The following is a 25700-nucleotide window of genomic DNA, read 5'->3' on the forward strand; positions in this document are numbered from 1 at the left end:
TATGCTTCATCAGAAAAGGTATCGTATGACTTTGTACCTGAGATAGTGAAATATTCTCCATGTCTGCCCTGCATTTCTGTTCTTCAGATCTTCTTTGCTGTTTCCAGATCAATGTGTGCATGTGAAATGCACACGGTGATTTCCATAGAAGGAAATTTTCTCTGAATTGACAAAACCCCAATTTTGGCTATTTCATGAAGAGAAATTAATCTTTGCTGCCTGCTTTCTAAAATGGTAACGATAAAGAATTCAGACCGTAAAATAAAAAACTTGTAATTGAGGGATCAGAAGACATAAAATCTTTAACAACCCTACATGCAACTACTACCAGAGGTATATTTAGATGTTAAAAATGCTAACATTACATACAAATTCTTTTTGGTATTTATAATCCATACAGAACTGTAATTGTCTTATTTCAATTTTTACCATGGTGAATTATATATTTGGGACTTCACAATTCATTGCAACTACTAATCTGACACACAGAAAAAATTTGCATATGCTCTCTACCATGGCAACAATGCCTCCCAGTAAGAACTGAAATATCCTGGTAGACAGCAATCCATTGGGAAGCGTATCTGATGATAAATAATGCCTTGCATTGGCCTTCATTAGTGACATTTCTCAAGCAGTTTGCTTATGAGATAATGGCAGCTGAGAAATAATATGCTATATTTTATAGTCAGATAAGGAGAGGGATTGGAATAAAAGGAGAACCATCCATTCCCTCAGCCTATGCCTAATTATGAACTTGCTCTCATAAATACAGCAAATAATGACAGAAGAAAAAAAACCAACTCTTTTTGGCAGCACTGATTTAGAAAGCTACCTCAGGTTCAAGCCAGCCAGTGTCTTTTTGAAACAATTCATAATTTTGCAAATCTAGCAGAGAATAAAAAAGGGCACAAAATAAAACATCTATCAATTTTCTACAAGCAATGGCTTGACACATGATTTACTAAATATATTTTTAAGATCATTACAAAAATGATCTTTAAAAATGTAATAATTGAAAATATTTTAACAATTAGGGGCTGAATTCAGTAGCTGCAATTTGTAGGGTTTACATACATTAACCACTACCTAATATTTCACTCTCAAGTTTCTTTGGTAGCTCCCAGGTAGAGCAGTCTCACAAAACTATGGAAGATTATGTTACAATTTTTCAGATTCTGAATACAGACAACTCCAGAATTCACTTAATCTGGCACTGCAGACAGTACAACGGAAGATATCTTCAACAGGAGTTGAGATGTACAGGAAAGCTACTGAGAAAATAGTTGAAAAGTCCATTCATAAAACTTTTATTCCACTTACATCAACTTAATACACATGTTCTTAACAGTTATGTTTAGATTGTTCATGAAAATTTTCAGGAGACATTAAACAAAGCTAGCCATCATCTCAAGTTATTTCCCTGTTAACTATTTTTACAGCACATGCATGTTAGGCAAAGTATCAAAAAAAATCACAAAAGCAAAACCCTAAAAAAGTTAAATACATGGGTTTGTTTTACTGCTGTGCTCGATATACAGTGTAATTATGATATCAAGCATTTCATTTTTTACTGCATCTTTACTTGTACATTTGTTCTTAGGTTGCCTAAACCATTTAAATACAAATAAATTGTGTAGCAAAAATAATGAAAGCAACAGCAGGTAACTTTACAAGTAATGGAATGTGAACCGTTTCTGCCCTTCTCTAGAGAAAGTTCATTTGGTTAGCAAGCCACTTTAAGGAACATCTTTCAGCTTTAATCGAAGATGTATTCTTGGATTGTAGATTCCACAGATTCACATGATTGACATGTAATATCCATGGCACATTAATTTTTCTTTGCTGTGCGTTCCAACATTGAAGTACCCACATTCACTACACCTATGTGGTTGCAACCATCATCCCTTTTTTTAACCACTGTGACAGACCAATATGCAAGCAGTTTTTCATTGCTCAACATAGGAAGTTGTTTAACATTGGCTTTTGTGGGAAGCCACAAAGTACCAAGAGTACTATGCCAAACATGTAAAACTTTTATAAAAATTCCACATCCCTATATTGGCCACCTTGGATGAAACAAAAGTTCCCCAAATGTTAACTGGCTCTATTCCCCTAATATTAAACATAAACCACATGGGAAATATAGAAATCCAAATAGAAGTAACATAAACCTGTCATAAATCGTAAACAAAAACTATTTGTGGGACAGCATGGATGACAAATGGTCTACTGTGTAAATTTTAGAATGAGGCAGACAAAAATTGGAAGGCTGGTTAATTCTCCCCTCCTTCTCCTGCTTCAGCTTCATCTCCTTGGGTATCTGATGTCCACAACTGTTTAAAAAAATGCAGACATGTGTTACTCTTTAATGTTTTAGTCATATAAAGTGTTCAGCATGTTTATCTCCTAGAAAGCTATGCTTTAAGAAAAAAAAAAAGACTCTTTCAAGAGTTAAAACAACGGAGTAAAAAAAATTCATGCCACAAATTTTTACTAATTAGACTTCAGTTTTTATTAACAATAGCTACTTGATAATTTAGCATTAAGGTATTTATCCTTACTTGTATTTAAAATGTCCCAAGTACTTACTGTCAAATTGTCTCTCAGTAACTGCATTATTAGTGTGCTGTCTTTGTATGACTCTTCACTTAACGTATCAAGTTCAGCAATGGCTTCATCAAAAGCCTATGGTTAAAAAAAAAAAGTACATTTGTACATGCAAAACCTGTTAAAATACTAAATGCAATATAATAGTTAGATTATCAACTCACAGTCTTCGCAAGGGAACAAGCTTTCTCCGGTGAGTTCAGGATCTCATAATAGAACACGGAGAAATTTAAAGCCAGTCCTAATCTGATAGGATGTGTTGGTTGCATCTCTTTTTTGCTGATTTCAAAAGCTTCTTGGTATGCTTGTTGTGACTGCTCCACTATCCCTGAAAAAAAACAGAGTAAACATCACACTAGCAATTTTATTTGGAGTTCAAAAGCACAAGTATAGATTACATTTATTTATCACACACATATACAAGATAGTTTAGTTTCAGAAAGTGATTATTTTAAAAATATATGCAATATTTAAAGATGCATGCTATCCCATGCAACTTTTATATTGTTAAATTTATGTAATCTAGATACAATTAATATACTTATGTTTTCAGATTAAAATATTTAAAAAAAGAACATGAAAAATGTGACTTTCGCAAGTTTGTTACTTGTATAGGGTTTTTGTGTGTGCCAGAAAATCTTACAGAATACGAAGAATCTTGTTCCAGCAATTTCTTGGTTTTTACCATCACAGCAATAGTACCTTTCAAATGATAAATTACATTTAAATACAGATACCTTGGTTCCATTGTTCTAGGAAATATGGTAATTTAAAAATGAAATATAATGTTAAAACAACATATAAAAAAAAGTCCAAGTTTAAAAAAGGGTAAAACTGATCAGAAAATAGTTTAATTACTGGTACTTAATTTTACTTACTGGCCTGTTTATGCTTAGGCAGTCTTTTGAAATCTAAGGACAGCAGGAGTGGGATTCAACCGGTGTTACTGCTGGTTCAGTGACAATGTTTTGCACGCGTGTAAAAAAAACCTTAGGCCATGCCACCCGGACAGCTGAAAAGCCACTTTTTTCCTGCTTTTTCAACCTCAGCTGCAAAGGACAGGTAAGAGCCCGGGCAGGCGGGTGGGACAAACAGCAGAAAATACAGAACTGGTTTGGTGTCTGCTGCTCTTCAGAGCAACCGGTTCTATAGAGCCAGGCAGAACCGGTAGCATCCCACCCCTGAAGGACAGGCACCTGGATGGAATACATCACATCATATGTAGGCAGGGGGCTAGAAGAGCTTTTTTTTAAAAAAAATGTAATATTTGGGGATCAAACAATTTGTTTTAATTTTTATCCTGCCTTTTTTCTCCACTCAAGCTGGTGAAAGTACCCTGTAATCCATCCTTCTTCCTATTTTTCCACAGAACAACACTTTTTTAAAAAACAAATTTTATTCAGTTTTTCACATTAAAAACAAAAATCTCTTTTTAGTGGACAACGTATTTCCGGGTCATCACCTTTACATACAAATATGACAGCAATTATACATTCATATATGCATACTTAATTCTATTATTACCTTTTCCATTCCAAATTTTCAGTAAGGAGAGAAACAAACACATTAATTTTTGCCTCTTTCATTAATCTCAATCGAAACATTTCAAATATAATCCTTTAATATTTATTTTAAAAATAAACAATATTTGTTTGCTTAATAATAATGATAATAATAAAAAAAGTTACCAATGTCTCTCCTTGCTTTTAGTAGTCTATATTAATTTATTAATTTAGTTGGTTCTTTAGTCTGTCATATTCCCTTTCCATTACACATTCTTTTTATAAATTCTAGATTAATACAAATTTTAACACTAAAAAACAACAACCAAGTATAGGTTTCCCCCCTTTTACTGCTTTGAGTGTGATATCTCAATGATTAAAATATACCTTTATTCCCTCATCTTGATTCCCAATAAACCATTATTTTAAAGAAGTTACAATAATAATCATTACATCTTTTCATTTGGATTCCACAGCATATTTTCCCCCCTTGATTTTTAATAAGAGTTATCAGTGTCTATATTACCCCATTTTTTAAATATTTTTAATTGCAGAAATATTCTTATTACCCCTTGTGACCCTGCAGAATTCCCTTTTTAATTCATCAACCATTATCTCTGAAAAAACAATTTCTTTTCAACATTTTAAGATTTCCGTATTTCTTTATTTCGTGCACCTGTTTCTTACTGCCTCTCTTCCCCCTCTTTTCCCTATATCTTTTCTCATTCCAGTTTATATCCCTCACTTTCTTAATATCTTCCTTTCTCCTTTTCTGCTGGGTCTTTCTGCCTTTCCCGACTTCACAGGTATCCCCCCTTTTTAAATCTCAACTTTTTAACTTTCCTTCTTTCCCCACTTCTTTGTAGTGTTCTTTGTGTTAATTGTCTATTTAAAATGTCTTCTCCTTGAATCGACTCCTCCTCCTCTGAAGCTCTTTCTTCTTGTTCTTCAATCGCCATTTCCATTTTTTCTAACACAGAGCAAAGTGATTCACCTCTTTCCTGTAGTAATTCTCTCCTATTTTTAAGTTCCATTTTTAATTCCCTAAGAGATATCATCATTACACACTCTTATATTTTATGATCGTTAAAGTCCACAAAAAAACAAACAAAACACAAAACACTTTTACTTTCCTTCTCAGTTATTCCAGCCGAGGGTCTATACCAAAAACATCAATCAATCCCACAGTCGGTCTTTCCTTGCTTTTTTCTTTATTCTGGTTCTGCTTTCACTTTCTAAGATTCTTACTTTGTTTCAATATTTCTTTAATGTTATATCCACACAAGTTCATTCAGAAACAGGATGCTTTCCCTTTTGTTTGAGCTCAAGTTTTTGTCAAAAAGTGGCACTCTCCATTATACAAAGTTTTCACCTTTTCCCCCTATTTTTTATTTAGGGTTTTTCAAACCTCAATATTCCAGCACAGTCCAGTCTCCAATCTGTAAACTTTATTATTATTATTTTTTGACAATCTTAAATCCAGCTTTATTTTATGCCTGTTTATTCCCAAAATATTTTAGTCCAATTTAGTTAAATCTTTAGTTCCAGCTTCTTCCTTTCCCGGTTCGAAGCCCCTCTTAGCTGTCAAAAATATTTTCTTTTTTTCCCCCTTTCCCTTTGTAATTTTGCCGCTCACTTTTCTTTTCTTAAAAATTCCATGTTACCTTAATCCCGGGGTACTTTTGTTTAGTTGTATTGCCCAGTTGTCCCGGTTCAGATGTTAACCACCTCTTTCTTCCCTCCTGCACAAATCTTAATCCAGCTGAGTCCTCCTCTTCGGGTGGCCATTTTAAACTACTGGTGCAGTCGTCTTCGGGGGAAGACCAAGCCCGGGTGGGGGGAGATGCGGCTCCCCTCAACCTGGCTTGCGGCTTCCCCTTACTCCGCTGCCCCTCCAAGGCAACTTCAGCCCCTAATCGCAATAATCGGGGCTCTCCAACGAAAGAGCACAGACCATAGCCGCAGAGAGTTGCGATCTATGGCCCGTCAGCGAGGAGGCTCCGCCTTCTTCCCCCAACAACACTTTGAGGAGCTGAGGAAGAGCGATAAAAGAAGCATTCTAGTGCAGAAGAGGCAAATGCTATAGAGGCTAATTATACTAATTTAAAAAAATGACCTTGTGGCACAACCAGTATGGAATGAATGATCTAGATCAGAGCATCTATTTTTAAAATAATGACAGGCACAACTTACTTCAGCCTTCCTGAGCTTGATGCCCTTCAGACTGTTGGATTACAGTCCCCAGCCAACAAAAAATACAACAATAAAGGCCTAAATAGTTAGCAAATGGTTAAGAACTGTATTTTAGGCTGGTAAATTTCCACAGTCAAACATATGTAGTGTGAAGCACATTTGGAGTGACTGCCTTACTAATACCCAGAATAAATGGTTTTCTAGTCACAACAAGGAGAAATTACATTTTCATTTTATTATTGCTTCAAGTTGCATACAAGGAAAAATTGCCTTGCATTCTATAACCCGAGAGCAGGGCAGAAAAAGGCCTTTTCCTGAACAGAAGATAAAGAGGCATTGTGGACTTCAGGGCTTAGTCATGTTTATACAGAAATCAATAGCTGATCATACAATCAGATCCTAAATGTTTAAAATTGAAAAAAACACCAACCAACTATTTGAATTGGGTTCAAGGCACCATATGACTGCATTACAGTACTGTTAACTGGCACATTTTGCACAAACTGAAACTTCATGACTTTCCAAACCTGTTGTAGCTAATTGCCCAAATTATAACATTTGTTAGCTCTCCATCTCCAGAAACAAGAGAAATTGGTAGGAAGGAATTCAAACGGCCTTAATTCCTTCCATGCTTCCTGTGCAACATGAGGAAACCATGTATTATCTAGCACATTATTTATTATGCAGTACCCTGTGTGAGGGGTACAGTTCTACCTATGCTATTAATCTGAATACTCCTCAATGAACTGAGATCATCAAATCAGATAGATCTCAACTTACAACCACAATTGGGACTGGAAGTTTGGTCACTGAGCAAAGCAATTTCACAGGATTACTTCGCTCCATACTGCAACCTCATTTCTCCCAACTGTGGAAAGCATGAAAACATGCTGTGTGACGGAGGGCAGGCAGTTTCCCTCTGTGCACTGGAGAAACAAGGTGGTTATTGTGAAGATCCCCACTTCATTTCTCCTGCCCAGCATACAATTTCCTCTCCCCTCCATGTGGAAGGGAACTCATGCACTGGGCTGGAAAGAGGAGTGGGGATCACGGCGACACAAGCTGCATTTCTGCAGCCTGATGAAGATTCCCCTCCTCGGTCCATGCAGAGGGGAAATCCTTTGGCAAGCAGTAGCGGACAACTTTCCTTGCCAGCTTCCTCATTGACTTTCTGGGGAAGCTGGCAGAGAAATGACAATCACAGGACCTTAGGGCAATCAGCAACCAATTATAAATGTGAACAGGTCATCAAGCACTCAGATCAAGATCACTTGACCACAGGGGAGGAAGGGGGGGGGAGAAACCACAGTATTTTATGGTGTCCAGGAGTGCTTTATGGATCATCCAGCACCTTTTCCAAGCTGCCATAACTCTAAACAGTCATTAAGTGATTGATTGTAAGTCAAGTACTATCTGTATTGTTTCAATACAGTCACCATCAGCACTTGGATCCTTCTGGTAGATTTTCAACAGGAAAACCACTTTTCTGCCCATTATGCACATTTGGACTACAATGTGTGTATACAGGTAGTCCTCGACTTCCAAGAGTTCATTTAGTGGCTGTTCAAAGTTACAATGGCACTGAAAAAAGTGACTTATGACCGTTCTTTCAGAGTTACAACCTTTGAAGCATCCCCATGGTCATGTGATCAAAATTCAGATGCTTGGCAACTGGTTCATACTTATGACCGTTGCTGTGTCCCAAGGTCATGTGATTCCCCTTTTCAATCTTCTGACCAGCAAAACCAACGGGGAAGCCAGATTCACTTAACAAACAGGTTACCTTCAAATGTTTTCTTTGAAGATGTTTCGTTTCTCGCTGAAGAAGCTTCTTGGATGAGAAGCAAAGCATCTTCAAAGAAAAAGCAGAAAGTCCAGTTGCCTCTTGGAAAAGCACCTTTGGGACAACCAGGACCTGGATGACTGAGAATCTCCACAGACAACCAGATTACTAACTTACCAACTGCACTGATTCACTTAATAACTGTTGCAAGGTAAGTCATAAAATGGGGCAAATTGGACTCAATTGTGGTCGTAAGTCAAAGACTACCTGTAATTGGGCTGGGGCTTATCTAGGACATAGGAGCCATCTGCTTTACAGCTCCTAGCATTTTTGTAAACACAGCAGTTACTTGCTTTCTTGGATAGCCGCAGAAACATGAAGAATCAGAAATTTTATCAGAAATATTATTTTAAAATAGACATGCTTTGTTTCACCCGTCTGCCCAGATAACAAACAAAAGTTAAGTGTAGGTTATAGTGATTGGTTTCTACGTGGCAACCTTTTTGATAGGGCCCTCAACATTCTAAATGCGATCACTGCTCCAGAAGAATTAGAGACCTCTGCTCTCTATATGCAAATCTCACATAGAACCCTAGGTTAGACACCACTTACTTGGGCTTGCCTTCTTCCGCATCTGTAAGATCCTGCAGTCTCTGAAACCTGTCTGACATAACAAGATAGGCCTCATTCATCACAGCAAGGCACCACAGTGGGAAGCAGAACCTGTCACCTTGCCATTTGTCATGTAGCTCTCAAAATCTCCAATGATGCAATTCAGTAAAAGCTGATGATTTTTGGCCAATAGTTTTACTAAGGAGATTTATCTCCTTATACTGTTATTCACTCTACCAGTATTTAAGACACAACTGGAAAGTGATAAAGAGATACAGCAGTGTCCAACAACCATTAGTTATTCTTGCTCAATAATCTGAAAAAGAAATCTCACTGAAAACTTGTATTTCCATCCCTGGGGAACAGATTTTGGTCTATCCTCCTGTACATTTCTGAGGCAATTATCTCAATTGTCCATGTATTTATCAATAAAGATTACTCACTTGCAAAATTATTACAAAAGTTTGGTAAACATACACTAGATGCACACTAAAATCCAATCATATGCTAGACCAAGGGCCTTCAAACTTGGCAAGTTTAAGATTTGTGGACTTCAACTCCCAGAATTCCTGAGCTAACATGAGTGGAGGAGGAATTCTGGGAGTTGAAGTCCACAAATCTTAAAGGTGTCAAGTTTGAAGACCCCTGTGATAGAGCCTAAATAATTATGGCTGGTCTTCAAAGTTCCATTCATCCCAGTACCTCTGTGGTCATGTGATCCCCATCACCAGGGTGCGTAGCAACTGGTGAACACTTATGACATTTGCAGCATCATGCAGTCAGTCATATGACTACCGTTTGCTGGCTTTTCACAAGCAAAAGCAATCAGGAAGCTGGCAGGGAAGGTCACAAACCACCCCCATCCATTTTTCTGTTGAGGAACCCAGCTCTGGAGCATGAGACCCTTTGTGCACCCTCTCACACGTCACAGCCCCCCCCCTGCTGGCCATGCGTGTGCCATGGTAACCACTGCCTGCCCAACCATTGGCCTGCTTGAAAGCTGCCCAGTATTTATAACTTCGTGCTGGCTACCCCATTGACTTTGCTTGTTGGAAGTTGGTAGCAAGTCACAGTCACATGTGGTCCTTGCTTAACAGCGGCAATGGGACTGCCAGAATTGCTGTTGCTAAGTGATGCAGCCACATTGTGTTGTTCTTTATGACTGCATTGCTTAGCCTTGGAAATTATGGCTTCAATTACTATACATAAGCAAGGACTATGATCATCCATGTTAACAATGGCTTTGGAAAAAATCACCTATGACCTGTATTTTCTTTGGTTTGTTGCATGACCGAGGGGGATGCTGCAATTATTGTAAGTATGAAAAATGGCCATAAGTCACTTTTCTTCAGTGATGCTGTAACTTCAAACCATGACTAAATGAACGGTTGTAAGTCGAGGACTACCTGTAAAGTTTTCTGATATAGAAATAGGCCATCTATTAAATATCCTGAATCAATGTTTAAAGTTATGAAGGGACACATACACATGTATATGATATTAGTAGATATAGTAATTCAGCAATTGAACAAAATGAATAGAATAAGTTTGACTAGAAACGATGGTATAAAATTTAGATAATTATTTATTGTGACAAGAGAAGAATCAGATCTGCCTATAATTTCTATCTCTTTTTGAGATGGAGATATACACAGAGCTACATACAGATGATATACATCCCATCGTGTCTAACTGGCAGCACATGAAGTCAATAATACTTTGCAGTGGCAAGAACAATAAATAAATGTTTTTATTGCCCAGTATGAATAGAAGATGAAAGCAGAGGCAGTACTTCATAGATTTCTGCCCTGCCTCCCCCAAGGATCCAGATTTTTTTTCTTTTAAGCAATTTTATTCACTCAGCTGGGACTTGTACCCATCCTCACATGCATAAGGGAGATATAATGTTATGAATCACCAACAATTTGTCTAGCTATGATACAGATAATCATATTTCCAAAGTCCACCTTAAGCTAGCAGCTTCTTCTCAGCCTTTTGTTCAAAAAGAGGCAAATCTTTGGGGAGGCTTTGCTTATGCATTTTTTATTTACTAGCAATATGTAAAATGGAGAAATTCATTTCCCAAATATTCCATTTTCTCCCTTGATCCAAGCATATGGGGGTTATTCATGACATTTGTAGATATATATATATTGGAATGGGAAGTAATTATAGTATTTTGGACAGTCTGACCCTGCAAGATAAAATTTAAATGCATGAACCATACCAGAATGCTTGGATTGGCCTGTTCTGCAGAAGAAATGGAACATCCGGGGGGAAGGGGGAAAGGAATAATGCCCCAGAAACAAATGGCATAGTGTTTCTTAGGACTGTGCAACACTTTGTATTTGAAGGCAAAAAGGGCTAGCTTCCACCATTTAAGCCAAAGGTATCTTCTCCTGTAAAATAGCCATGTAATCCTGGAAAGGGGAATATTTTGTTTAAGGAATATCGTGTAGCTAGTAAAAGTATGCCCCCAAACATTCAGAAACCTTTAATCATTATATGTGATGATTAATTATCACAATGAAGGTACCACCTTGTACTTGTACTTGATTTTAGCAAAAAGAATACCCTTAGCAGCTAAGCAAGATCATCGGGAACACCCCGGAGTAGAGCTCTGAAAAAGTATCAATTCTCCAGATCTGAATGCCTGACTTATCACTTTCGTTCTCTTTCTAGAAAAACTACTGAAGAAGTGGTTGCCCCACTTTCAATTCCCCCTTAAAGTTGCTCTGTACTAGTGCACTTTAGTTTCAGCTCTATTTGCAAAACAAATCCTTCTTTTCAACATTTTCCCCCCTGTATTTATAGCTTTAGCTCTTGTTTAGAAGAAATGGTGTCTTGGCAGTATATTTCTTCCAAATGCCTTCCAATGTCTACCACTTCATCCCAATTTTAAGCAAGTATAAGGTCTGAAAATTTTGCCTTCTCAAGTAATTGAAGAGAAAAGCAAGAAAGAATTTTGTGCCTCTGAATTTAAAAGGATTTAATCTCAATCTTTTCTCTGTTCACCAGCTCTATTTGCAACTGGCTTCCATCACAAGGCCTCTGAACTGACTCAGTTTGCTCTGGCTTGCATCTGTCATCCCTCCTCTCCCCTCTTCTGATCAGTATGTTTTCATTTTTCCCTTGCTTCTCCACCAATTCAAAAGTTCTGGATTAGAAATCAACCATAAATTGTCCTGATGACATTTGATAGATCTTCTCAAGTTCTTAGTGAAAGCATCTCAAGTCACAAGAAAGAAACAACCATATCTGTAGGCATTCCAGCTTAAACTACATTCATGCTTCACATCTGAATTTCAGATATAATTAGCAGCTGTCATACTTTTAATAAGATATTTGATAACCTTAAAAATTAAAATGGTATCCATTTTCATCCAGGTGCCGAAGTCCTGCTATTATATCACCTTATGAAATGTACCTGATTATCTACCTTAAAAAACACATATTGGAAAACAATATATATCTTTTCTATATGTATAAACAACACGGCTAGACAACAGTGAGAGAGAACCATGAAGATATTGCCTAAAGACATCGCCTTGCAACAATTAACTGTATGTATTAATATTATCAACAAGAACATGTTTAAATCTGTATCCTTGAAGCAACTGGTACCCTCACTTACATGTGCTGGGAATTGTATTCCAATATGTTTCCAGGAAACCAGTTTGGGGAATATTACCATAAAGCAACATTCCATTGCTGCAAAATTCAGGTATATGTTGCCATTGCTGAAAACATTTAAAATATTTCTTTTACTGATATATCAACAGCCTTACCAACAGTTATTATCCTACTAAATATGAATCTACGAAAATATACGAAATCTACGAAAAATGTAACCCGCTGTACCTTTCTTGTCATCACCAGCAGCAACCTCAGCCAAGTAACGGTAGTAGTCCCCTTTCATTTTCAAATAGAAAACTTTGCTTTCTGCTTGGGAAGCATTAGGAATCAAAAACTTTTCCAACAGAGACTGCAATTAAGAAAAAAAAATAGTCAGAAGGGTTTACATACAGGGAACTTTTAGTATATTATAAACTATTAAAATTGGTTAAACTCTTATAAAAGTTTTTTTTTCTTAGCGCTACAGAAAATCAAACTACTGCAGTTATATAATGGTCTAAAAGGTCTAATCTTTTAAAAACTAGCTCATCTGAATATGCATACTGATATTTAGCATACGTGGCCCCAAATAAAATAGAATCAAACTCATTTGGCTCCATTTGCTTCTGAAAGTTACAGAAAGTAAATAGCTACTAGAAGATTCAATAGCTTTATGTGTCACATCTCACTGTTCTAATAAGGCATAATCTTTAATATAAAGTGACTGATGTTTATACAAAGCATTTAAGTACATAGCATTTAAATTTATATAAAGCGTTTGTTGCTAGTCTTTTAGTACATAAAGATATTGTCAAAATGAATAAATACTTTTAGTGATTTCATTTACTGTTCTCCATATTTAGATGGATTTTCATAACTTTTAAAACACCCAAATAACCTAATTAGTACTCTTACTTTAGAAACTTTATATACATTCATTCAGAGATTTCAGGATAGCTTATAATACTAATAAAAACTTAGAAAAAATGCATCAAGCTGTATGCAACACATGCATGCATGTCTGGATACCTCATTCTGTTTCCTACCTTAAGAAACTTATGAAATAATAACTGTGCGATAAAAAAGATCAAATAAATAAGCAAATAAACAAACTACCCACTTACCGATTCCATTAGTTAAGGAAACTATCTGAAAATGAACCTGCTCAGCTTTTCTAGTAAGGCTTCAATCTAATGCTAATGCTCAATTCAACTAGAGAAGCAGATATCTGGCTGCTAAATGTGAAATTAATTTTGTCTGCCTATATGAGCAAATCATTTAATCATTACCGCATATACGGATGAGATTCTAACAGAAAAACAGCTCCCATGTGACCATTGTAAGATTACATATCAATAAATTAAGGTCAAAACATTCAATAGTAACAAATATATTGACGAAAAATCTCCCAACTTAATAGTTAATATAAATCCATGTCATAATAATAATAGACCAACTATTTATTTTTGCCTTATTGTTACATGTAAGTCAAGGTCATGAACATATCCAACACAACTTCCTATTTTTCCCACAACAACTGAGTGAGGTGGGATGGGCTGAAAAAGAGAGGCCAGGTCACCCAGCTACCTTTCATGGCTAAAGTAAGATTTAAACTCAGTCTCTCACTTTGTAGCTTGGTACCTTAACCACTAGACCAAACTGGATCAAATCAACATATATCAAAACTATATAGATTTTGCCTTAAACAATAATAAACAAGCTACTACGTATTCTTTCAGATGTTTAGCATTAAAACAGAAGACATTTTACACTAATCCTGGTCAGCAATAAAGTAATGAATTAAAAAAAAAAAACAGGTTTCAATACCAATGACAGAATATCATACTGTACTTCCAAAAAACTATCACTGAACTACAGATTGCAAAAAAATATGTATAATTAAATATAATTTTAATTGATATACTGGATGTCCACTGAAATTGGGAAGTTACTCTTAGTAGCTATTGCAAAAGGTTCCAAACCGTTTAGAGGTTATGCCCACAAAAATATTGCAACAGAAGGAGCCTCAGTAAATAATCTACCCAAATTGTACCAGCAAAATAGAAAAAAAAATACAATGACCAACGAATAGGAAGAGGTCAATCTGCATTCCAATACAAAAAAAAGAGTCTTAATAGTATGTGAACTATTGCACAATGTACTTAATATATATATATATTATACTAGCCAAATAATGCTTAGGATCATCCACTGTAGATTAGAGTCCAAAGTGGAAAAAGAGATGCCAGATGTTCAACCTGGTTGTAGCAAAGGCCAAGGAGCACAACACATTATTGCTGATGTACACTGGATAATTGAGAAAAGCAAAGAATACAAAAAAAAATGGTACTGTTGTGCTTTTATTGATTACAAAGGTATTCGATTCTGTGAACCACGTCAAACTGCGGAAGGTGCTCAGAAAAATGGGAACCCAGGGTATCCTATTGTTTTCTTCTGAAACCTAGCCAGAACATGGAGAAATAGGATGATTACAGGTTGTCAAAGGAATAAGGCAAAGCTCATTGTCTCCCCTTGTTTAGTTAACCTACCTGCTGAATATATATTAAGGGAAGGTAAATTGGAAAAAGTTGAATGTGTTTTGAAACTGGAGGAAGAAACATCAAGAGTCTGCACTATACTCTTTTGATAGCTAAAAATGCAAAGGATTGCAGAAGGATGTAGTAAGAAAAGTGAAGTAGTGCAATTAAAAACATGGGGCTAAAATGAAATATAAAGACCAAATAATAACATCAGGTACACCAAGCCTCAGAATTGGCAATAAAGATACAGAAGTGGTGGATAGCTTCTGCCTTTCAGGATCAACCATAAACATTAAAACAAAACAAAATGAATGAAAAACCCCAAACAAACAAGAAATACACCAGAGTAGCACTTCACAAAGCAACAAGTCTTGGAAAATATATTCAACGGCCATGATATTTCTATACTTGGAAATAGCAGGTGAATGCAAGCAAAGGTATACTTTGTGACATTTTGTGGAAGCAGAAATTGGACTTTGAATAAGCAGATTAGGAAGAATATTGATGTTTATGAATTTTGGTATTGGAAAAGACTTCTGAAAATACTGTGAACAGCCAAGAAAATAAACAAATGGATCACTGAACAAATCAACCCAGAGTTCTCACTCAGGCCACAAATGACTAGGCTCAAATTTCCCTACTTTGGACAAAGTATGTAAAGACCTAGCTCTCTGGAAAAAGTTCTGGGAAAGGAGAAAAGAAAGGAAAGGAAAGTTGACTAAGAGCAAGGTAGCTACTCTTGAAAGACCAGGTTAGGCCCGATTGTTATGGGGTAAACAGAATCAACAATAATCTGATGGCAGATGATAACAGTTACTTTCAAAAGCACATGAGATCATTTTGGTGTCTTAGTTCAAAATAGTAAGTAGAAAAAAATCAAACAGATCTTTATAGAGTAAGTAAAAGTTCTGGAGACTGCAAATTTAAAGATAAACGGCCAAAAATTTCATACAAAGAATGACTGGTAAAGAATAGGTGTTGCTTTCTATTCATCTTCAGTACAAAAATAAAGATAGTGGCAGAGAAGAGAAATCTCCATTCTGCCAATCATCTTGCAGCCCCAATAGGCTAGCAATTTTTTTAAAAATAGCCCAATAACTTTAATATTAAGAATGTTATTTAAGAAGTTAAACTGACTAGCTTTTATTAGAGGAGAGAGAATAATTTAAAGGCAATCTCACATTATAAAGACTGAATATTATAGGATTTATTAATTCTATTAAGTTTTAATAGCAGCAGAGAAAAAAAGTGTTATTCAGCTGCTTAACAAGCAGTTAATTCTGTTATCTGTTTTAAAAAAGGAAGCACATGTAAAAAAGGGTTGTTGGAATCTGGTCTATGTACCAGAAAGAAAAGGAGCAGCTAGCATAGATACTGATAGAGCGAAACTGGAACAAAGGGGATAAGTTCAGCTTTCTTCTGGACACCAATATCTGTTACCCGTATCTGTAAAAACAACTCTATGCACTGTCTATCTGCAGAATCAAAACCACTGAAATTATCATGAACATTGATCATATATAATCAACTCATACATAAATATATCAGCATTAACTATTAGAGAGCAGCACTTCTTGCGGATGCCACTGTAAAAAAAATGCCTCTGTTGCCCAACATTATCCAATCATAAGAAACTACACTAGGAAAAATTATCCCTGGCAGCAAAATTATCAAATAACATGCGACTTGTATGAGGAAAAAACAGGTGATGGTATTGCAGCTGTATGCTCATCTAACTTTTCCACTGCCAGTAATCTTCCCTTTACAACATATTTTTCACCAAACCTCTTTCCCTCCTGCCCATTTTTATGGGAAAATATATACTTGGAACCTAGCTATGGCAAAACTGCCAAGGAATAAATCAAAGTGATACATAACATTTTATCTCTAATCTCTCTTCCATGTGCATGTTTGAAATCTCTTTTGCCACCAAAAGTTCATTTGTTCACTATGGCACATTCACATAAATTGGATGAGATGCTTATGGTACTAAGAGAGCTTCAATCAATAGGTCATTTTCTTACAAATAATATGAAAGATAGGGAGAGGATGCAATTCATAATGACAAATAAGCCATGAAATTTGTGACTGTAATTCAAGAATCTTCTCTCTACCATTCTCTTTGATGCTGGCAACATTAACATGTTTTGGAATTTTATACTTTCTAATGCCAACAATGGCATTTTAACATATACTATATTTTCATGAAGTGAAGACTTTCTTTCCTATTACTGTATACTTATTAATATGCTCTTCTTTCAATAATTCTATGTTCTCGATGATAGAATAGCACTTTTTACTACAGTAAAAAGTGTTAAGGCTAGTTTAAGCTTGCAGCTTTGTCCATGTATTCACCAAATCCCAAAATGCAACAACTCTGGCTGAAATGCTTGCTGTCACTACTCATGTTTCCCCCCCTGAAATCACACTATTTTCTCAAAAACGAATCTGAGCCATAGAAGGCAGAATATGTAGACCGAGATGCATAACACTTCAGAATCACATGTGGTAGCCAGAAATTTATTTTCTATGGTTACAATATTGATAGTTTCTTATTTATATAAATTAAAAACAAAAACAGAGTAACATAAATTAGATAATTTAGTTTTTAAATACAATTATAAGTTAAATGTGTGATATATATTTATATTATACATAGTTTGATTTTAGAGATTTTATTCAGAACTTAGTTCCTAGGCCTACCACTATTAAGTTGACCCATTATATAATTATATTGCAAGTTTAGATTATTTCCCCCTCAGACAAATAAATTGTAATGAAGAACTTGGTTCCAATAAATTCACTTTCTATTTAAGGTTCTTTGTTGGCCTATTATGATGAAGGAAGAAACTAATTTTTAATATTCAGTTTCTCATATGCAGATGCTTATAATGAGCATTAAAATCAATTGGGATTTCAGTAATTATACTACTGATGAACTGCACTAATGTTCTACTTCCCTTTTGATGAAATCACTTGTTCCAAAGAAATGTGACTCACTAAGAGCAATGTAGCCATAAGTAAAAGTGAACAATCCCCCCTATACTGCTCTTTCTAAATACATCAAGCCAACTGTAAACTGTATATTGCTTAGATGAATTCTTCAATTTTATTCCATTAGAATATTCTGAAGGACTTACACCTAATCAATTATCATTACTGGTTTCTCATAGAAAATTATAGATGAAAGAATATGATAACTTTAGTGAAGAACTTGGAAATCTTAAGTGTTCTGAAATGTGTTCATTCTGACAAATTCATTTGTTTTAAAAGTCTGACATCTTGCAACTTCCTAAGCCTTAGCACTACTGATTTCCAACTCAATGAAACTGGAATGAGGGATGACTCTTCATATGCATTTGCAGGTTACTGAGGTTTCTAGAATTTTGAAATGTTTTCTTCACAGAACCAGTTCTTGAAGTCAAAGCTTATCCCTAATCCTGCTAAAAAATGTATTTTTAAGGCTGGTTTTTTACATTTGGGAGGAAATTCATTCCAGTGTAAGGATTCAGTTTTTTATGATGGTAAAATTAACCTTACTTACAGTAGATCTCAACTGCCACCTTGACTTCCTGAATTTATTACCGATTAAGAATATTATTTTCTATGTCATAGCAATGCTTCTTCATTGATAACTACATGAAAAACACACTTATGAATTAGAAACTTCTATATAGTGATTTCATTGGAATATTTTTTCCACTTTTCATTTATTTGCATTTCTAAAAGTGAAATTATCACTACATGTAATAAAAGCCTATTGCAGAAACATCCTTTTTGTTTATTAGTTATGAGTTTTTCATCTGGAATTCACTTCAAACAAACCATGCAGACTTGTCAATCTTTGGTGACATTATGAATAGTGTGTGGAAACTATAATTTAATAAAATAAGATACTGGATTGAAAAACTTAGTTGATTTGTGACAATTACCTCACAAGCTTATTTGCAAAACTTTAGAATTTTTGCTCTCTGAATAAAGAAAAATAACCAATGGTAGTGTGAACAGAGATGGTTCCCACAATTTATCTTTTTGTTCAAATGTTATCTGATATAGTTTAATTAGCAGAGCTAGTTTTCATTTTGAAATCTGGATCTAAATGCTTGGAAAAAATGTAAATGAAGCCATTTCAATGAAATTGCCTAATAATTTCAGGTTTAAAAACAAGGTACCTCAAATTTCAATATACAAACATATGTACACGAATGCACACATGCACACGCATACACTAACTCAACAATTCTGGAAGGTTCACAATGTATAAAATACAAAAGTTTGACAATATTCAACCAAATAATTCAGTGATCAATGTTTTAGGATAAGTCTTGTTTTCTATTTTTAATAGATACAAGCTTTAGAAAAGTTAAGTTTTTTTCAGAAACTTTTCTGTACTATATTTATCATTGATTGTGCTGCCAGGATGATGGAAATTGAAGTCAAAGCACTTAGAAGGCTTCAGACTAATCCCTGGTTTCTAGCCATTCCCAAAACCAAATGTGCCAAGTGGAATTAGATATATTCAAGCAAGACAAAACCCTTCACAGTATTGCTTAGCATTGCTTAGAAATCCACAAAATTTCACAAAAATCCACAAAATTTGCTCTGAAATCACAAATATGTTACTTAAATCAATTTTAAGATCAATTACATCACTGACAAGAGAGGCAAATCATTCAGTCTTAATTATTCTTCTCTACGCCAAGAAGTAAATATTACAGCTAGTTTGGAACTCTATGGAACTATTGATTGGGAGCTAAATATTTTTGCCTAAGCTTAGCCATGGCAAAATTTGTGATCACCAGGATCTTAACCTTCCTTTCAGCATAGACCTATGTATTTTACTTGAAGCAAAGGGCTTCCAGTTACGCAAAATCGTAGTAAAACAAAGTCAGGGAAAGACAAATTGAGTTACAAATAATTAAGCAAGATTCAATGCTAATATTGTTTACAGAGGTCTACCAACAGTTTGTGCTATATCCCTGACAGGTACTATACAGTATTTTCTAATTCTAACACTAAAAAAAAACCCCACTCCTACTTTGTTATGACCTTGTAATTCCTTAATTTGGGGCAGAGTTGGGGCGAATGGATGGAGTATTTTACAATATTAAATTTCAGCAATAAATCTAATGCTGTTTAGGGCTGGAATAGGGATATTAACTCTAACTTAAGGTTGAGGATAACCTCTATTCCTGAGACCATGAAGTAGTGGCTGGGGCTCTTCATTACAACATTAGCCACCATCAAATATGGATTGCTAAACCCCATAATTCCACGCCAGTGTAAATGTGGGAACTGACATAAGTGTAGCATCACAGCCTGTGAGATAAAAGGGGAATCTGGAATTGTGTTCAACTCATGCATTAATTATTTTAATTAATCTCCCTGGTTTGCATGAGTTAGTCTCCATGTCATCCTCCCAGAATGATCCCATTGAAAAGAATCTTTATATAAAATAAGGGATAAACCATAAAATATTGTCCCAGTCTATTTCATGTTTGCATATGTGATTCTTTAAAAAAATATAGTTTACAACCTGGGACAAAAAGAGGACAAAACACAGTACAGAGAAGGTAATTCTTCTTTAAGTTCAACCACAGCTCACATTCCAGAATAAAGTCATTCACTTTTGAGAGAGAAAGTAAAAGCAAAATATTATCTTCAACACTCCTTTTAGCAAATAAAAAACAAAAAATCTTGATGGAGAGACTTTTTTTTTTTTTTACTAAAGACCTAGACACTACATTCAATTCAGGTGAAAAGAGTTTAAAACAAGGACTGGCATTTTTTTTTAATTTATCCATGGAAATGATCTTGGTGATAAGTGGCAGAAGGGACAACGAATGGGAAAGAAAAGGTCTGAATTTGTCATCATATATTCCCTGTGTGCTATATCTTGTTCCCCCTTCAAGCATCCAAAAATGAATAAATGCTATACTGCCAATGTAAAAGAAACGAAAACTTTCTTTTCAACCTCTTGATATAAGAATTCTACTTAAATAGTGCCTATCATGTAAAAATAAAAATGCCCCAATTACACATACACATAAAAATTGTTCCTCCTAGGAATAAATAATCACTGAAAGACCCTGAACATGTATTAATCATATCAACTGTCTTCTGGGTCATATTCTTTATAAAATGAGATTAACGAAAGCTATAGGACTAGTAAATTTAATACTTAGCTGATGAGCTACTTTCTAGGTTTACTGATGTTCTACAAAAAAGGGATTCTTGATTTAGTTTACAATTCAAATTATCCAAATAAGCAGTTTCCCTCCCTAATTTATAACTAGAAATTCATAAGGTTTGCCATCAGTTGAAAGTGTTGTAATAACCTGGGTGAACCAATTTATGACATCTGATGAAAAATGAGAATAGAGCTTTGTATTATAGTGGAAAATTAATTTAAATATTGAAGGTTTTATAAGCTAACAAATACAACATCATCTGCTGTACTGCATTAAACAGTGTTTTAAAAAAAGGGAAATTTATTTTTGCTATAGTTAAATAAAATTCGCTTGAAGATTAACTGGCTAAAATACTACTATTTCATATATGTTCTACCTCTCCTGTGATTATCACTCTTATTTTCTTGAGGCTTTTACATGGAGAAAATCCAAGGTAAATGAATGACCTTCAAATTAGTATGCTTAAAATATGGCTTTTGGCCACACCTAAACAATATATTAAGATGCATATTAATTATGCTAATATGATTGATTCAATGCATTAAAGGAAATTTCTTACTGAAATATACCCAATGTCAAATATTTCAATTTTTTCATGTTAACACACAATAAATGGTTGGTTTATCAAAAAAACAAAACTTAAAAAAACACATCTGGTATTGCTGGTATTTTTTAATCCGTACAATCACATTTAGGATCCAATGTTGCAGTTACAGAAAACTTGGTTGGATCTTACAGTCTAAAGTAGACTTTGGATGTTCCTGCTTTCTCTTTCCCCTCTTTAAAAGTGCTCTATAGGGGTGAGTCATTGCTAACATTACATCATCTTATTTAGGGAGGGGCCTGATTTCTGTAGTGAAAATTACAACTTCTCATACAAAGCATATATCCTCTAGACTACACAGATTAAGATACCTTATAAAAGTAGATTGAAATATTTTACTTTTCCAAAGTACTAACTGATCAAACTTTTTCCATTTACCTTGAGTAAATTGTAAATTATTTGAACACTGATACTGTCAGCAAGACTTAACATGTTACTGCAATATCTAAATAACGAGCTAAATTTTCAGGTATAAGATTTAAGAAAAAGGAAAATTATTCTACTGTCTGATTTTGTACAGATTTATACAGTACAACAGATTTATAAGAGATTAAAAAAGAACACATGTGGGAGCTTGCCTAAAGGAGAGTTTAGCCACTGTTAAATGTTAAGAAGAAAATGAATTCTTACCAACACATCATTACAGATGTCCCTTAGTTCAGTCTCAATTTTCTCTCTGTATTCTCGAGCCATTTGCTGCTTTTTCTCAGCACCTTCTGTCTTTTGTTCAATACTTGAGACAACTCTCCAAGATGACCTTCTTGCTCCTACAACATTTTTGTAAGCGACAGAGAGAAGATTCCTCTCCTCATTGGATAATTCTGCTCCTTGCTCAGTCACAGACTTCATGCAGGCTGCCATATCATCATATCTCTCAGCCTGCTCGGCCAGTTTGGCCTTCTGCACCAGCTCGTTTTTATCCATGCTGATTTCTCTACAGAATGAAAAATATCAACATATTATCAAATATCTACCAAACAAAAGCATTTGGCATTGACTTTGTCTCTTAGCAAGGGCATGGGCAGATTGTTTAGGCTCCGATCTTGTATGCATGAAAAACACATGTAACTGAATTTGATTAATCCAAAATGAGTATAAGATTGCAAACTGAGTTACTATAATTTTGTCAGAACAGGAAGAAAATACAATCATTTTCTATTCATTAAATCTAGAAATAATGTGGATCTCTGTCATTTTATAAGATCTCCAAACATGGAATGCAAAGCATCCCCTTGAAAGCTTCAACCTTCTATCCCTAGATGATCCTGACTCTTTATTTCAAGCAGCTTTGCTATTTTGAGACATCCATTTTGGAAGTTTGCAATGTTAGGAATTTCATTGGACAAAGTCAATTCTTTTTCAAATGAAACTCAAGTTACAGGCAGTATCAGCTTCTTTACACTCTTACCACCTTATACACAATTAAGACATTTTTGATTATTTATAATTAAATTTAAAAGCATTAAATGTAACTATTATATAGCTGAATCAAACAGATTCCAAACTAGATGTTCAGATTATAATTCAAAGCTATTACACTGGACAAAACTCGGATCTATTTAAATATCCTAGGATGAAGATGAAGTGCTACAATCTTTGACCCACATTAACAAACAGTGCTGCTCAGGTTCGAAAAACTTGTGATTGTAATCTATCACAATCTTAGTATTTCAAAGAATAACTCCTGAATTTTCTTATATTTAATGGCAGAGAATTCTAAAACGGGAAAATAACATTTAAAATTCAAGCGGCTCGGTGCCTCACGATAGCTCACTTTGGAAGGGATGGTCGCGTACTTCTGCTTTTTAAGTGAAAGGGAACAAGTTGTGTGTGCGTGTGTGTGCGGGGTTGGGGTACAAAACGGAGCAATTCCCTGTTGGGGAGACGCCGCCGCCGCGAACCGACTGTATAAAATGGGGCTGCTCATGTGGCCACGGGTGGGTTGCTGCATTGGCACAGCTCGGAAGGAGACCGAACGGCGAGGCTTAAGCGCACACAAAAAAACCAACAAGAAGAAAAAAAACCACCCGAATCCGACCGAGATGTGGGCGAGGAGGAAGAGGACAAGATAAGCCAGGCCAGACTTTGGTCTCTCGCTCGCTCGCTCGCTCCTCCCTGCGCCGCAACCGCCCGCCCGGCTCTCAAGACGTGAAGCGCCTTGTCTGGGCTCTTTGTCATGGCGGATTCGTGTCAGAGCCCAGCCCACTTCTGTGCACGTTAATTCCCCCTCACCTCCGCCCCGCGCCGGGAGGGAGATGCAGCATCTCCGCCCCTGCAAAACCGAAGAAAAGGGGAAGCCCAGGCGGCGCCAAACAGCGGGAGGACGAGGAGACACGCCCGCCCACCTGCCTTCCTGCCTCGCTCCTTCTCTGCCCTGCGGCGCCATCCCGCCCCAAGGGGGCCTCTGGTACGGCCGCGATGAGCCGCCGCTCCAGCCCACCACCGTCTCCCCCGCCCGGGGAGGAGGAGGAGGAGGCGGCGGCTGTTCCTTTCACGGCGGCCCCGCGGATCTTTTTATGCGGCGACGAGCCGCGGTTCGCGGCGGTCGGATGCGCCTCTTCCCCGCGGGAGGCCACACCCTAGAAGCCACCCTGCCGTCACTCCGGGCCGGGAAGGAGAAGGCCCCCGCCTCCCGAGGGAAGAGATGCGGGGAGGAATAGAGAAGCCACCCGAGTCCCCAACATGGCGCCCTCACAGGGCACTCCTCGTTTTACGCCTTCCGCCGCCCTCATGGAGAGGTTGCTCGACACCCCCAATTCCCTTCCCTTCCCCATCTCCCGGCACGGGGCGAATAAAAGGGGGAGCCGGGCGGGCGGAGGGCCGCGGCTCCTTCCCAACGCCGACCCCCCGCCCGCTCCAACGCGATAATCACCCCAGCGCTCCGGATGCGGGGAGAAAGGGGCACCGCCCCACGACTTCACCTGCCACCGCCTAGCTCCGGGCAGAGGGGCTCCCTCCCAAAGCCGCGCTACTTCCTCCCGCTCCGCACAAGGGGAGGCGCGGGAGGCTGCCCAGGCAGGTGGGGCCGGCCGCACCTGTGCGAGGGCTGAAGGAGAGGAGGCTCCCGCCGCCGCCGCCGGAGAATGAATGGCTCTTTTCCCAGTAAAGGCCGCTCGGACGAGTCAGCCCGGCGGAGGGCCGGGAGCCTCCGCCCTTCTGCCCCAGGAAGAATGGGGCCGGCGAGCCACCGCCTTGCCCTCCCTCGCCTTCCCTTTTCCTCCCTTGCGGTCTTCTCCTGTGCCCACTCAGCGGCTCCCGCTGCTGCCCCACCTACGGTTTCCGCAGCAAGAAAGGCGGGAGATCGCAAGGGAAGGGCGCCGAAGGGGCGTCCTGTATAGGCCGTTACCTGCGAGGTTGAGGGGTACCGGAGTCTCTAGGCTGGTGGACCGGCGCCGACTGTGCCTATACCGGAGCTCGCTCCGCTGCAGCCTTGCTCTCGCTCTCTCAGCGCCACACACAGGGTCTCCGCCAATCACCGCGTCGCAACGCACGGGCAACACAGAGCCATGACGTCAAACGACACCATGGCAACCGCGCGCGGGCACGCGCCTGCGCCTACACTCTCCATCTCTCCTCCGACCCACCCCGCGGTTTTCTCTCCCTTCGCTTCCCGTCCCTGCCAATGCCATGGCTGCTCTTAATCTAACCGCCGGCGGCGGCGCGCGCTCGTTCGCGCGGCGTATCGGCCACGCCTTAACCCTGCTGTTACGCTGTCCCGACCACGGGGGACGCGCGTATGCGCGCTCTAGATTCCACCGCTCCCCCCCACTCCACCCCACCTCTCAGTCTACCGCAGAGCGTGTTCGCACGCGCATGCGACAGGGCCGCGCCTCTTCCCGGCGCAGCCGGCAGGTCAGCTCCTGAGCGGGTTAAAGAAGGGCGACGGGGCTCCGCTCTTGTCTTTTTTTGCCGAGCTCGTAATCGCTACGTTACCGGCTTTGCCTATTCCTTATATTTTGAGAGTGGAGGCAAAGTGAGCCCTCGCGCCGGGAGGCGGCAGAAACGCCCGACGCCTCCTTTTCCCTCAGACGCGCGCATGGCCACCGCTCGACT

At 37.7% G+C, this 25700-nt stretch overlaps 1 protein-coding gene across 2 annotated transcripts; it reads right to left on the reverse strand.

Moving 5' to 3' along the window:
• Positions 1-1291: 1291 nt before the first annotated feature.
• Positions 1292-25114, reverse strand: YWHAZ (tyrosine 3-monooxygenase/tryptophan 5-monooxygenase activation protein zeta). 2 transcript variants are annotated; one of them, XM_026703499.2, is made up of 6 exons: positions 24994-25114; positions 22278-22581; positions 12559-12682; positions 2772-2935; positions 2590-2685; positions 1292-2333 (listed from the first exon to the last, which is right to left on the reverse strand). In XM_026703499.2, exons 2-6 carry the CDS (start codon positions 22569-22571, stop codon positions 2274-2276), a joined length of 738 nt encoding a protein of 245 aa, XP_026559284.1. In that variant the 5' UTR covers positions 22572-22581; positions 24994-25114; the 3' UTR covers positions 1292-2273. The 2 variants fall into 2 exon arrangements, with proteins under 2 accessions (XP_026559284.1, XP_026559285.1); XM_026703500.2 differs by lacking the exon at positions 24994-25114 and adding an exon at positions 24520-24860.
• Positions 25115-25700: the final 586 nt, after the last annotated feature.

The sequence above is a fragment of the Pseudonaja textilis genome, chromosome 3, assembly GCF_049901715.1.
Source record: "Pseudonaja textilis isolate UNSWEBS1 chromosome 3, rPseTex1.2, whole genome shotgun sequence".
NCBI classification, from domain to species: Eukaryota; Metazoa; Chordata; class Lepidosauria; order Squamata; family Elapidae; genus Pseudonaja; species Pseudonaja textilis.

Excerpts from the sequence above, each read along its gene's own strand:
- YWHAZ (XM_026703499.2), bottom strand. The coding sequence starts at position 22,571 with ATGGATAAAAACGAGCTGGTGCAGAAGGCCAAACTGGCCGAGCAGGCT. Across the intron at positions 2,936-12,558 it reads TGCTGGTGATGACAAGAAAG|GGATAGTGGAGCAGTCACAA; the intron begins GTACAGCGGGTT and ends GTTTTTTTTCAG. Across the intron at positions 2,334-2,589 it reads TACTGAGAGACAATTTGACA|TTGTGGACATCAGATACCCA; the intron begins GTAAGTACTTGG and ends TTTTTTAAACAG.